This window comes from Mesoplodon bidens (genome assembly GCF_964165515.1).
Source record: "Mesoplodon bidens genome assembly, chromosome: 6".
Classification (NCBI taxonomy): domain Eukaryota; kingdom Metazoa; phylum Chordata; class Mammalia; order Artiodactyla; family Ziphiidae; genus Mesoplodon; species Mesoplodon bidens.
Genome location: NC_138162.1, coordinates 27,048,219 through 27,062,383, shown reverse-complemented (window position 1 = coordinate 27,062,383; position 14,165 = coordinate 27,048,219). Strand labels below are relative to the sequence as shown.

The following is a 14,165-nucleotide window of genomic DNA, read 5'->3' as shown; positions in this document are numbered from 1 at the left end:
TAGATAATGGTAGAAAAGTACTCCTTTGGTTGTTCTTTTTTTTTAAAGTATATGCAACTTCTAGAAAGGAGAACATTAATGGAGATGACAGATGTATAGCATTACTCTCTCTGTTTAAACAAACAAACAAAAATTTCATTCCACGTTCTGAGGGAGAGACTCATCAGACTGTGATAGTGGCCAGCAACTGTGTCCAAACAGAAAATGGTACCATAAATGACAAAGATGTGCAACAGGTGAATTAACTGCTTGTCAACGTTGTCTGTCATACTGCACACCTACATGATTCTTTCTCTGAGAGCTTACATCACTCAGGGGAAAAGGGAAACAGCATCTCCAAAATGACTGACATCAAAGAGGCAGAAGAGCAGGGACAATTTCCATAAAGCACATGGCAGACAAAGTTCAAAGGAATAATTGGAGGTTTTTTATAACTCTCCTGTACTGACATTATGCCAGATGATTTTACAGACTATTCAAATGATTCATGGCAGGGATTTAGGTCAGCTATATAAAAGGTCTACCTGGCTGAAGAAGTTCTATGATTATCTGGTCCCACTGTCCAGACAAACAGCTGAGGGCTATCTTGCAGCAATAACCTCAGCCTTGGACCGGTTAGAAATACTGTTTAGATAAAGAGGGAGTGTGGTTGCTGCGATTATGTAGTTTAAGAAACAAAATTTTCTGTAAAGCAGGTATTGTTTCCAAGTTTTAAGACTAAGCAGAAAGTCTAGCCACTATGTCACAACGGTCGCAGTGGAATACTGAAACCTCACCCATGTGGGAGTCAAATTTCTTGCAACCTCAACTACCTCGCTCTAGGTATGAATTCAAAAGGTAAGCACCAATGAAGATAGCCATCACAAACCCACGCAAAGCCCCACGATGCCATTAGAGAGACACAGTGTGCTTCGGGAAGAAAGAGGAAAAAAGCCTCCCACAAGCAAAAATAATTTAAATTATAAATAAAATAGCCACTGAGCAGACAAGAGAGACAAAATTCATGCAATATCTGAAGTTTATACACTCCACTAAGAACCTATTTACTCTGATTTTACACTTATTCCTTCATTAGATATAGTTTCTACAAGCATACTGTTTCCTATTTCAGGGAAGCAGAGAGGCAATTAATAAGTTGGAGTCATCTACAGTCAGAATCACTGACAAGGCATACTGACAGCACCCAGATGCAACAGCGAAGAGCCTGACATGGGAGAAAAAAATCTTTTTTTTTTTTTTTTTTTTGCGGTATGCGGGCCTCTCACTGTGTTGGCTTCTCCCGTTGTGGAGCACAGGCTCCGGACGTGCAGGCTCAGCGGCCATGGCTCACGGGCCCAGCTGCTCTGCGGCATGTGGGATCTTCCCGGACCAGGGCACGAACCTGTGTCCCCTGCATCAGCAGGCAGACTCTCAACCACTGCGCCACCAGGGAAGCCCGAAAAATCATTTTTATAAAACAATGTAGAACCCAAAACACAAAGCAGAATAGAGCAGAGTAGGCGTGAAACAGCTACCACTAAAAACATCAGCGGCCTCTGAGAAGATCATCATATTACACATGTGTGTGCACAACAGAATGGATAAATCTCTTGTCATGAGACCTGTGTTCTGGTTCTGCTGCTTGATCACAGGCCATTCAGCTTCTTCTGAGCTCAGCTCCCCCAGTAAAATCAGGATAATACTTCCTTGCCCTACCCACTGGACAGACCGCCATAAAGAGCTGAAAAAATAATCTATATAACAGCATTTGAAAAATGTAACAAACTATACATGACTCTAAGAATATGTTAGAATATGTTTTGTATACTGTTTAAGACAATATACTTAAATCAGTTTCTATTTAAATGGCTAAATAAAAAACTACACTTCTCTTAATAGCAAAAAATTAACTTACATGGTACCATTTATCCCCTCCCCCAAATAGCCAGTTTTTTTTCCTACTATTAGCAAGAAGAAAAGAGTTGTAAAGCAAGAGAAAGATTTTAGCATCTGAAAAAGGATAGATATATATATGTATAACTGAATCACTTTGCCGTACACCTGAAACTAACACAACATTGTACATCAACCATACTTCAATAGAAAAAGAAATTTTAAAAAATAATAATAAATTAACCAACTACAAAAGGAAAAAAAAAAGATTAGCTGCCCTTTGGAAACCAGATAGGTTATATACAGCATTTCTTTTGATAGGAAATACATTTCAAAATGAGAAAAGATAAAATTTTTTTAATGAAAATGAATACCCATACCTAAAAATGTAACATGAAATAAAATATCTATTATAGTTACATTACAGAGCAATTTTTTTAACTGTAGGTCATATCAGTATGGAAAATATTAGAGTACATTATTTTTATTAAAGGTTAAGTATTATTTTATAGAATTTTGTTTTACTTAATATCTATTATTACTATGTATATATGTACTTATTTTCTAGGTAAAGGTATAGTTTGCTTCCTTAATGTTCTCCTATTATCGCATCAATTTCCTGGCCTGTTCTTGGCTGCCTGTCCCAATCTATCCATGTGCTCCTTAGGAAGCTCCTCATGAAGCTCCTCAGCCTGCATGCTCCTTACTATTGGTAAGCCCTTCCCTGGTCTATGCCCACTTTCTTATGCTTAGAGCCTGTACCTGCAAGAACAGCAGTTACAAGTTCTCAAACAGACACATACAAAATGAATTTAGTATATACAACAGAGTTGCTCTGACTGGGCATAGGCTACGTATTCCATCAAGAGAAGGGGTACATAGAAAGATATGTATTTTATCTTATAGATGTCATACTTGGGGCCACCTCTGAAACTACACAGAAACCATTCTACTTCCCAGCAAAAGATCTCTATCTCTTTCAATTAAGGGATGAAAAATGAAAGCAGAGAAATGTAAAAAATAGGACTGAAGAGAGGTACTGTCAAAGGAATAACAACAGATCAAGCCAATCAATCACTGACAGCTATTCTGAATCTGAACACTAGTATAGAACAGTCCTGAGGAAAAATACTGAAAAGAACTAAATATCTACAAAAATACACACACACACACACACACACACACACACAAATGCTGGTGTTTCATCATGCATATCATCAGTACAAAGAGAGAAGAAGAGAACATAATACCTATTACCTGTTCTCTCTGCAAGTCCACATTGCTATCATTTCTCTCATGTTCTATAGGCCAAAATCTACTTTGGAAAACATGTTCTTACAAATCAGTCCACTCTGATTGAAACAGATGGACATGTCAATCCAAGTGACCAATATGCAGAAACAGAGCAAACTCAGGGTTTGCTGAATTCACTTTTTATTGACCGTGTCTTTTGCCAATTCTCACCTACTTTCAAACATATATCAAGTAAATTATCAGACATTTAATTTTACCAAGTGCCAGAGAAACAGGTGATTCTGTACCAAAATACTGAAAATGTGGTTATCCTGATTTGTAAAACTCATTCTGGGCATAAATGCTAATTAAACCATACTACCACTGATCAGTAAAAGGCTCAAATAGGCATTTAGGGGCTGAATAAAACACGAGTCTGGAAATTCACAGTGAAAATACATATAAGTAAGAAAGAACCTGCAAATCTCTATAAAATGAGTGTTGTAAAATATGCACTAAGGGAAAATTGAGGAAGTGAAGAAGATCCATTTGTGCTACATAAGGTCCTAAAGACAGCATTAAAGCTTTTAGAATCAACTATGCAAAAAGCAAGCACCACAGAGAATTGAAAGAAGGTTGAGACTGGGAATAAACAAACAGGAACCTGATGAAAGGAAGAAACAAACATGACTGTGTTGATGAGGTCTATATTGTTACTACTCCACCAAACAACACCCTTCTCACAGGGAGTGCACAGGAAATTGGACAGACAATGCTGTCCAGCTACAAAACCCACCTTAGTGAGGGCTGAACATGAGAAAATAAAACAAAATGTCTATCAGTGCAGCTGAGATTTCCAGAAATAATTTTTACTTATTATATAATATTTACTTACTATCTCTAAAATTTTGAATGTTTTGAATTTTTCTTAATACACTGAAATACATGAAAAGTTTGTGTATAAAAATGCAAGTTAAGAAAAAGAAAGGGCCTCCCTGGTGGCGCAGTGGTTGAGAGTCCGCCTGCCGATGCAGGGGATACGGGTTCGTGCCCCGGTCTGGGAGGATCCCATATGCCGCGGAGCAGCTGGGCGCGTGAGCCATGGCCTCTGGGCCTGCGCGTCCGGAGCCTGTGCTCCGCAACGGGAGAGGCCACAACAGTGAGAGGCCCGCATACCGCAAAAAGAAAGAAAAAAAAAAAAAAAAAAAAAAGAAAAAGAAAAACTGTTTATCGTTGATACTAGTTAAAAATATAATAGTAAGATAATTCCAAATAAGAGCAATTCTGATGAATAAAATTAGCACTTGGTATAAAATATGTAAAACTATCAGTGAAAAAAAGGCAGCGGTACAATGAAAAAAATTATAAATGGATTTCCATTCTAAAACACTTAAATAGCTATAGTATTATGTCAATTTAAAAGCCAATAGACTAGCATTAAACAAAAAAAAAACATAGAAGGCACAGACAAAATACACAGAAGCAAATTAGATGATACCTTTCTATAATATAATAATGCTGATAATTAACCTCCAAGTAAGTTTATCCCCTTCCCTCAATCAACTCACCCAACATTTTCTGCATCTTCATCACACTCAGCTTTATATTTGCAAGGTCCACACTTGGAGTGTTTTCTGTGAACTTCTGCCCCTGACCCTTCCTCTTCTGTTTAAAAAGAAAAATTAAATTTTCAACCAAAAGTTGGGATCCTTTCCAGATATGCTTCATGTTTTCAGCAGCCATTATCCTATTTCTGGGGAAAATGTACCCAAGCTCTTGAAAAAAATCAGTTCCAAAAATCTATTAATGCTTGAGTCCAAAAATGTTGTCAATACAGAGTATAACATATTCTGTGGAAAAAAAAAAAAGTATTGGGGCTAGAAAAATAATCCCTTAACCTATGCACAACAGAACAGTATGCAGGATTTTGTTGATTCTTTAGAAGAATTACCATAACATTAAATAAGAGAGAGGGAAAAAAAACATGAGCAATAAATTTAGTCCAGTGATTACCCTACTGAAATAGCCTGTGCAATCCTGGTTAGCAAATAAGTGATTAAACAAAGCAGAGTCTAACCACTACCTTTTCCTCACATCAGTTTCACATCTGCCTTAAAAATTACCTCCAAATTTTAAAAAGGAAAGGGGTCTATTTACAAAGGACTTGCCCTTTTCTACTTTACCACCTAGCACAGCCAACAGCACCCAGAATACAGAAGGGTATGCGTCTCATATGACCCAGCACAAAACAACAGTGCATACCACCAGCCCCCAACTCAGCTCATATCCCACATTTAGAGAACCCTATACTCCTGGGTCTTAACTAGAGTGGATCCTATCCTGATAACCTCAAACTGGGCAGGGAGGTCAGTTCTGAAGCCAATTTAGGGATTACAGTTTACTCAAGGGATTTCCCAGTCTGGTTTGGGAAAGCACACCTTATTGAGGGGGTGTCAATCAGCAGAGAAGATGTTATAAGGAAAGCACACAAAGCTAAGTGCCTGTTTGGTACTATTACCAAACTTGCCATTTTGTGTGTCTGCCTACACTTAAGGGAGAAATCCTCCCCAAATTCTAATGAATACTCCCAAAACAATTCCAGGGAGCATAATCCCAAGCATTTCTAAGGCCTCAGAAACATAATGAGATCTAGAAATCATACAGCCACCATGAGCTCACTGAAGTTTGTATATTAATCTGAGCAAACCACTTAGCCTTTCTAACTCATACTCCCTAAAAAAAAATTGCCAACAACCAACATCCTCAGGGCAAGATATCCAGTATTTGTACCATATAAGCAAATCTGGAGATCAACTTCCACTTCTTTAATATAGTAACAATGACAGTTTCTTAACTGAATATCTGACCACAGGGGCTGGACCACATGATCCTTTAAAGTCCTTTCCAGCTCTAAGATCCAGAATTTATGATCTCATCCTTCACACATGATCACAAAGTTTCTGCTTGAACATGTCCATTTAAATTAAATTCTATTGTTGGACAGTTTAAATCTATTTTTTTTTTTAAGGTCAAACTCTCATCCTTGAAATTCTTTCTCAGAACAGTTCTACTCTCTAGGTGACCTTCAAAGTCCCTTCCAACTCTAAAATGTTAGGATTCTATGAAATGTAGAAGGGTGGAGTAAGGTTTCAGATAGTACTGAAAGGATCAGAACTGTAGTTTTCATTTGCATAAGTGTAAATTTTACCAGAGTATGTTTTTTCTTTTAGTGCATCCCCAGAGCACCTCAAACTTACTTTGCATACAGTGTATATTCATTAAGAATTACAGCCATATTAGACCATGAAATAGATCAGTCATTCTCAATTCTAATAATTCAGAGTAAACTGAATTACCAAATATTAGTTTTTCAAACAGTTTTTAAATATTGTACCTTGAAAATTCCTTATGAGCAAAAATTTGTAAGCAAGGGATGGGAGAGTGTTACATATACTCTGGTCCAAGCTAAAATCATCTGGGGATGATCCTAAGGAGAGGGTGCCTTGGTGTAACTTCAGTTTAACAGGAGCAACATTTCCCCTTTGTCTGACAACAAACCTATAATGAAAAATAAATGCAGGAAAAAAAGAATGCTAAGGGCTAAGGGGGATAGAGGGATTGGGGGTGATAGCTGAGGGGTACAGGGTTTCTTTCCGGGGTAATGAAAATGTTCTAAAGTTGGCTGTGGTGATGAATGCACAATTCTGTGAATATACTAAAAGCCACTGAATTACATACTTTCAATGGGCAAACCGCATGGTATGTGAGTTTTATCTCAATAGAGCTGTTTTTAAAAAGTAAAAGAAAAAAAATGCTTTTTAAGGGGTATTTGAAACTTACCTCCCTCTCCAGATCCAGAACCATTATCTGAGAAGAAAAATAAAGAATGAATATGAATACTTTTCCTGGAAATCTCATATTATCAAATAGTAAAATTTCTTATCAAAAATCAAACTGTGATATCCATTCTCATGTAGCCCCTTTTCTCATTTTTTCTGGATATCTAACAGTTTATTCTTATATACTTATTTTGTACCTTTCTTCAAATATAAATTACTTGGACACATAATGCATACCTCATACATCTTGGTAGCCCATTCGGGAAATACCCAGGTGCCTTGTACAGAGGAAAAACCAATAAATATTATAAAGTAAATGGCTAAATAGAAATAACTTTAAATAACTCACTTAAAAGGTAGAAGAAATTTTTAATTTTGTTAAAGCTTGAAAGGAATAAAGAATAAACTGCTTTTATTAAAAAGGGATGAGAAGAGCTTTGGGTCTTGCTCCAAAAATCTTCTTCATTAAATCTGTGGATAACAGCCAAAAGCCAAACGATATGAAAAGCCCCAAGGTTTAGAAGGAAAGAACCTCAAGGCTGAGGTTTTCATATTACTGATGAAATTAACTTCCTCTAGGAAACCTCACCAGAAGGAATCTCACCAAGGTGTAGGTGAGAAACTTGTTACTAGTCAAATTAAAGAGGCTCCCTCAAAGTTACCAGCAAGAAGCCAGAGTAAAATGTAATTAATTTAAAATATGTACTTTATAATCCTAAAAGAACCAACATATGGCGCAGAGCATGTTGAAAAGAGGGCAATGGTGTAGTATCATAAGTGTGGAACAGAGATGGCAAGTGATGAACTTAACACTTTACCCAGCACTTTCTAGGGAGGAGGATTTCCTAGAGAATCCATTCCAGTTCTTCAAATAGTTCTCTAGGTGGGAGACACCCTCAACAATATCGCTCCCTTCCCCCCTTCCTTTCAATCTCCTGCAGACTATAATAAAAGTCCCAAACATGGTAGAAACAGGAAGAACTGGAAACAAAATACAGATTTTATGTAGCATCCACTTCAACTCTTCATGGGGTTTTATACAAAGTCTTACATTGTATTCATTTTGATTGATCAACCATAAAAAAATTATATCTTCTCTGAGAAAGTAAAGAGGAAAAAAAGAGTAAAAGAGCAGGAAAAAAGACAAGGAAAAAGGGAACTCAAAAGTATTTTTATTACCAAACTTTTCTTAGGCAAACTCTCTTTTTCCCTTCTATTCCATATACATTGACTGGGTACTTATTATGTGTTAGACAACATACACATAATAAGTAAAAGGTAGATATAAACTGATAAATAAGACAGTTCCAGTGCATGACATACTTACTCACTCCCAATCTTTTTTCCAACTAATGTCCAATCTTAATAAATATAGTATCTCACACCTTCCTTAAGGGTCATTTAAAATTGTGAAATAAATTAAATACACTGTGACTATTCTGATAATGAGGTTGAATTCTTCTTGTCAATCATATTTTCACTGGACATACGCCTTCCCCTGCCCCAACCCTGGGATTATGATATACCTCCCTAGGCAGGACACAGTACTTTCCTGTTAAGAAACAGGATCTGGCCAAAGGCAGATGTGTTGGATAAATGAAATACAGTACAATATCTACAGAGATATGCACAAAGTGTGAATAAACTCTGCCAGGAAATACCAGAAAAGAAAGATTTCACAGAGTAGAAAAGGCTTACACTCAATCTTAAAGCATAAAAAAGTTCTCAAATAAGCAAAGGAGAATGTTGTTCCTAGCACAGGAAACAGGACCAACACCAGACCAAATGACATGAACAACTCTGGCCCCAGCCAGAAGATAACAAAATCAATATAGCACCTTATAGATTAGCTCATTCAATTCTCACTTAACCCCAGGAGATGACATCCATCACAATTTAGGTATGTAACTGGGGCTCAAAGCAGCTAAGTGACTTGTATAAGGTCATACAGTAAACAAGAGCTGGAGTTACTTTAAAGCCAAGTCTTGTAACCCGAGTGCAGTGCTCTTTCCAGCTCTTTCCACTCTGCCTCCCAATGCTTAATATTCACTGCTTATCAAAGCAGTTGGTGTCTTAAACTTCTCATAAAGGATGCATAATTAATTGGGGATTATAAAAAACTCCATATTCCTTTTTAGTTACTAAATCAAGTCTGTGAAACATAATGTACTTAGAGAAGTGTATAAGAACCATATCAAATGATAGTCTATTGGCCTAAGAGCATCTAATTATTTAGTGTATGGAAAAGAATTTGGCCTTGCCCAAAGAGAGTTTTGGCCTTCGCCCTCAGCTTCTGGAAGGCAATCAATGTTTAGGAAGGGTGTTGACCACATCAGACCTTAGGGTGGGACAAGCCACACTCAATACTCTTAGGGCAGGGGCTGGCCACACCAGAAATACCAACCACACAGTTCAGAGTGGGGGCTTTGAGTCATGTGGTATTAGTGTACCTGGAGTTTGAGATCAACCACATGGACCATGAATCAATTACGCTTATGTAATGGAGCCCCAATAAAAACACAGGCACTGTAATATACAAGGAGAGAAAGGAAATGGAGTAATCACATAAGAATAGCTAAATACAAATGCAAGTAAGATACTAATATTAATGCCTTCCAAAATTAACCATTACCAATTCAGGAAGGAAAAGACAAGGAAGTAAATACAAACAATTGGGGGAGGTGGATGACTAGGGCTAGCAAACAGAAATGAGAAGATATAAAAAGAGAAGAGATTGGACAGAGACACATCCTGGGATGCCACTAATGACTTCCTATGGATACTCCCCACTCCTTCCCCACCCCCCAAGATAAAAATCAACAAAATGGATCCCACAGTATTTCCCACCCCAAATCTTATCCTGTCTTATATTCAAACCATAAGGCAAAAGATATGAAAAGTCGCCACCAAAAAAAGCATTAAGCATTAAAAACATCCTGAGAAGTAACACAGTCAGTACAAGACTACCTGGGGTTAAAAAGCAACGTGAGGGCTTCCCTGGTGGCGCAGTGGTTGAGAGTCCACCTGCCGATGCAGGGGACACGGGTTCGTGCCCCAGTCTGGGAAGATCCCACGTGCCACAGAGCGGCTAGGCCTGTGAGCCATGGCCACTGAGCCTGCACGTCCGGAGCCTGTGCTCCGCAACGGGAGAGGCCACAACAGTGAGAGGCCTGCGTACCGCAAAAAAAAAAGAAAAAAAAAAAAAAAAAAAAAGCAACGTGCAATGGAGGCAAAAAAGAGCTCCCCCATTCCCCACATAATCATCACCAATCCATACAAGCAATTTTGGGAATAAATCTATGACTGGAAACTTCCTCTTAAAAGTATGGCAGAACCATTTCTAACATTTTTTCAGAAGAATATCACACATACCAGAGTAGCATGGTCCCCTTGCTACTACTGTTATCTCTTTCTGGTGCTTACAAGCAGCCCTTCTGAGGAAGCATTCATTTTGGTACGTGTCCCCATTTGATCCACAGACGGGAATATAATTTGTATGGCACTGCAAAAGGAACAAAAATAAATTCTCAGACTAGGCATGAATATTAATAGTTCATTTCATATTCATGAATGCAATACCATAGTATTATGACATACTTCTACTACAAAAGAGTTTGTTCTTTTATTTGGTTTTTAAAAAGAAGAGTTATGCTATTTTCTCATACCTTTTTTCACATTCATAATGAAAATTAATTATCAACTATCCATAAAAATGAGAATGAAAATCCCTATCCTATCTACATCATTTGCTTGTGATCCAGGGAGATAATATAAAAGGAAATGCTTGCCAATATTTGTCATGAGCACTAATGATGTAATGTCATTTCAATATTATCAAAATTCACTTATTCAATACGTCTAGTACACAAAGTCTCAAGGTAAATGCTATAGTAGAAAAATGAACTCTGTTCTCAGAGACCTTATGATCTTGTTAGTAAACCATATAAATAGGAAATACATATATATATATATATGATCATGTACTAAATCAAAAGTGTAGACAATAAGTGTAATATCTAATACCTATTACTGTAAACTGAAGTATTCAAGAAAAGCCTCCTCAGAGAAAGTGAAATGTGAACTGGGCCTTGAAGGATTAGTAGATGAAAAGAAAAAAGATGATTCATGTTTGAGAAATGACACTAAATTGGTATGTTTAAAAAACTTTAACACTTCTAAATGTCAGAAATATCATAAAGAACTAAAGTTTTAAAATCTGGGGAAAATAGTATAATATGACATAACTTATTACTAAAAGAGAGATAGTACAAATTAATACAAATGATAAATTTACAAAAAATAACAAATGGTCAATTAATATATAAAAAATGCTGAGTTTCACTAGCAATCAGAGTGGTACATGAAAACTCGATGCTATTTTTAGCTTATAAAATTGGTCATTAGACAAAAAATTCAATTTGGTGGACATACCAATATACCTGTTGTGCTAATTTAAACTGGCTCAATCTTTTTTTTTTTTTTTTTTTTTTTTTTGCAGTACGCGGGCCTCTCACTGCTGTGGCCTCTCCCGTTGTGGAGCACAGGCTCCGGACGCGCAGGCTCAGCGGCCGCGGCTCACGGGCCCAGCCGCTCCGCGGCATGCGGGACCCTCCCGGACCGGAGCTCGAACCCGCGTCCCCTGCATCGGCAGGCAGACTCCCAACCACTGCGCCACCAGGGAAGCCCCTGGCTCAATCTTTTGATAACATAATTTAACAATACATTTCAAGAGTTCTAAAAAAGAAATGATTTTTTATCTAGAATTACACATTTAGGGATATATCTGAAGGAAACTATTGTAGATGAAAATTTATTACTCATTTCAAATAGAAATGTATTCATATCTAAAACATAGAAACAACCTAAATAACCAACAAGACAATATTTATTTAAACCATGCTATATCTGCTCAAGGAGTCACTGAGCATTACCCTTTATAAGAATACTGTGTGACAGAAAAAGGTAATGCTAGGTGAAAAGTAGGTGATAATACCATATATGTAACTTCTGAGAATTTTGTGCCCTTTTTCTTTTTTTGGATGCGTTGGGTCTTTGTTGCTGCATGTGGGCTTTCTCTAGTTGCGGCGAGCGGGGGACTACTCTTGGTTGCAGTGCGCGGGCTTCTCACTTTGGTGGCTTCTCTTGTTGCGGAGCACGGGCTCTAGAGCACAGGCTCAGTAGTTGTGGCTCACACGCTCTAGAGTGCAGGCTCAGTAGTTGTGGCGCACGGGCTTAGTTGCTCAGCGGCATGTGGGATCTTCCCAGACCAGGGATCGAAGCCATGTCCCCTGCATTGGCAGGAGGATTCTTAACCACTGTGCCACCAGGGAAGTCCCTGCCATTTTTAAATGTATTATCTAGTCCACAAAACTGAATGCAAATTTCTTAAATAATTCGAAAATATAAAGTAAAAATATAGCAAGAAAATAAATTACATATATATACACATATATATCTCAATTATTTAGAAAAAATAAATATTCATAGAATAAATCCTGGAAGAAAACACCAATAAATTTTTCACATTACTTGTCACCATAGTTTTTTATTTCCATGTATATGGTTTTCTGTATTTCTCAATTTTTCTGCAATGAACAAGGCTTACTTTTATCATTTATTTACTTTTTAAAAAGTGGTCAACTTACTTTATGAATCATAAATATAGCATGCTACCCCAGGTCAAACACTGGTAAAAACAATTTCTAATAAAATATTTTATAACCAAGTTGATTTGCTATACAATATCAGCAGACTCCTACATCAACTTTAGTTAAAATTAAAATTTTACTTTAGGATGCCTTCTTATACTCCTCTAATTCAAGGATCACTTACTTTATCCTCTCCCCCCTAAAATGTACACAATAACTTGTATGATGTCTGCAGGAATCAATGTTACTCTGTAATTATACAATGTATAATTAGCAAAAAAGACCATAAGCTCCAAGATGTCAAATGCTAAGTCTATGGACTTCTCAAGCCAACTCTTCACTCAACAAACATTTAATAACTTTCTAACACAGTGCTTGCAAAGGTGCTAATATCGCCCCCTAGGGGTGGGTGCCCCTATGGAGACATTTTTGGTTGTCACAATGAGAAAGGGAGGGCTTCCCTGGTGGCGCAGTGGTTGGGAGTCCGCCTGCCGATGCAGGGGACACGGATTCGTGCCCCGGTCTGGGAGGATCCCACATGCCGCAGAGCGGCTGGGCCCGTGAGCCATGGCTGCTGGGCCTGCGCGTCCGGAGCCTGTGCTCTGCAAGGGGAGAGGCCGCAACAGTGGGAGGCCCGCCTACCGCAAAAAAAAAAAAAAAGAAAGGGACATTACTGTCATTTAGCAGATGGATTCCAATGGTGCTCGATGTACTGCAAAGGAAAGGATAGTTCCGCACAACATACATACCATACAATTTCTGAATGCATCTCTAGCCATTCATGTAGGAACTATGGTAAGGCCATATACATATAAGACTGTTCTAGCTTCTCCTAATAGCTTTTATTCTAGCATCCACCATACCTCTACTTTTTTGTTTTCAAATACTACTAGTATGAAATTGCTGCTGATGATCTTTTTAAAAATCCAAATATTCATTATAAGTAAATATAAGCATCTACTCTATTGTCTTCTAGGGTAATCATGCCCAAACATTTACATTTTGAAATACTTATTTTACTGTAAATTACTTTCATTTCTCCTTTACATTGCAAGTGTATATTATAGTGATTTCTTTAATTATGTGTTTATGTAGGTTACATTATCTACAAATTTCATTTAAGAATAGAAAAGAAATGGAATACAAATTATTGGTTATAAAAAAGGGTTATTAAGTCTGATAGGGCTGAGAATCTATATGGTAATAGCTAAGATTTATTGAAGAGTTTCTATCTAGTAAACACTGGCTACAACTTTAAATGTCCTAAACTAACTTAAATATAACAATCCTGCGAAGCACATGACTTAGTACTTAGAGCTGGGGCTCTGAAGTAAAATGCTGAGTTCAAATCCTGGGTCAACCATCCATGTGACTATGGGCTAGCACCAGTGTCATTTCCCCTATCTATAAAATGGTAATTATAATAGTATCTACTTAATAAAATTGTTATGAGAATTAAATAAATAAGAGAAATCCATCTTTGGCATTTACATCTAGCCATAGTAAATTCTCAACATACATCAGCTGGTTCTGCGACTGCTATTATCATTTCTGAGTCTTAAGTCTTGTCCAA

At 37.3% G+C, this 14,165-nt stretch overlaps 1 protein-coding gene across 1 annotated transcript in view; it reads right to left on the bottom strand.

Annotated features, from left to right (window-relative positions):
* Window positions 1–14,165, bottom strand: part of TMEFF1 (transmembrane protein with EGF like and two follistatin like domains 1) — a 92,432-nt gene that overhangs the window by 39,511 nt on the left and 38,756 nt on the right. The window contains exons 3-5 of the mRNA XM_081237680.1: window positions 10,317–10,446; window positions 6,946–6,972; window positions 4,674–4,770 (exon numbers count right to left, since the gene is read on the bottom strand). Coding sequence (XP_081093806.1) covers window positions 4,674–4,770; window positions 6,946–6,972; window positions 10,317–10,446 — 254 coding nt within the window. The remainder of the gene's footprint in view (window positions 1–4,673; window positions 4,771–6,945; window positions 6,973–10,316; window positions 10,447–14,165) is intronic.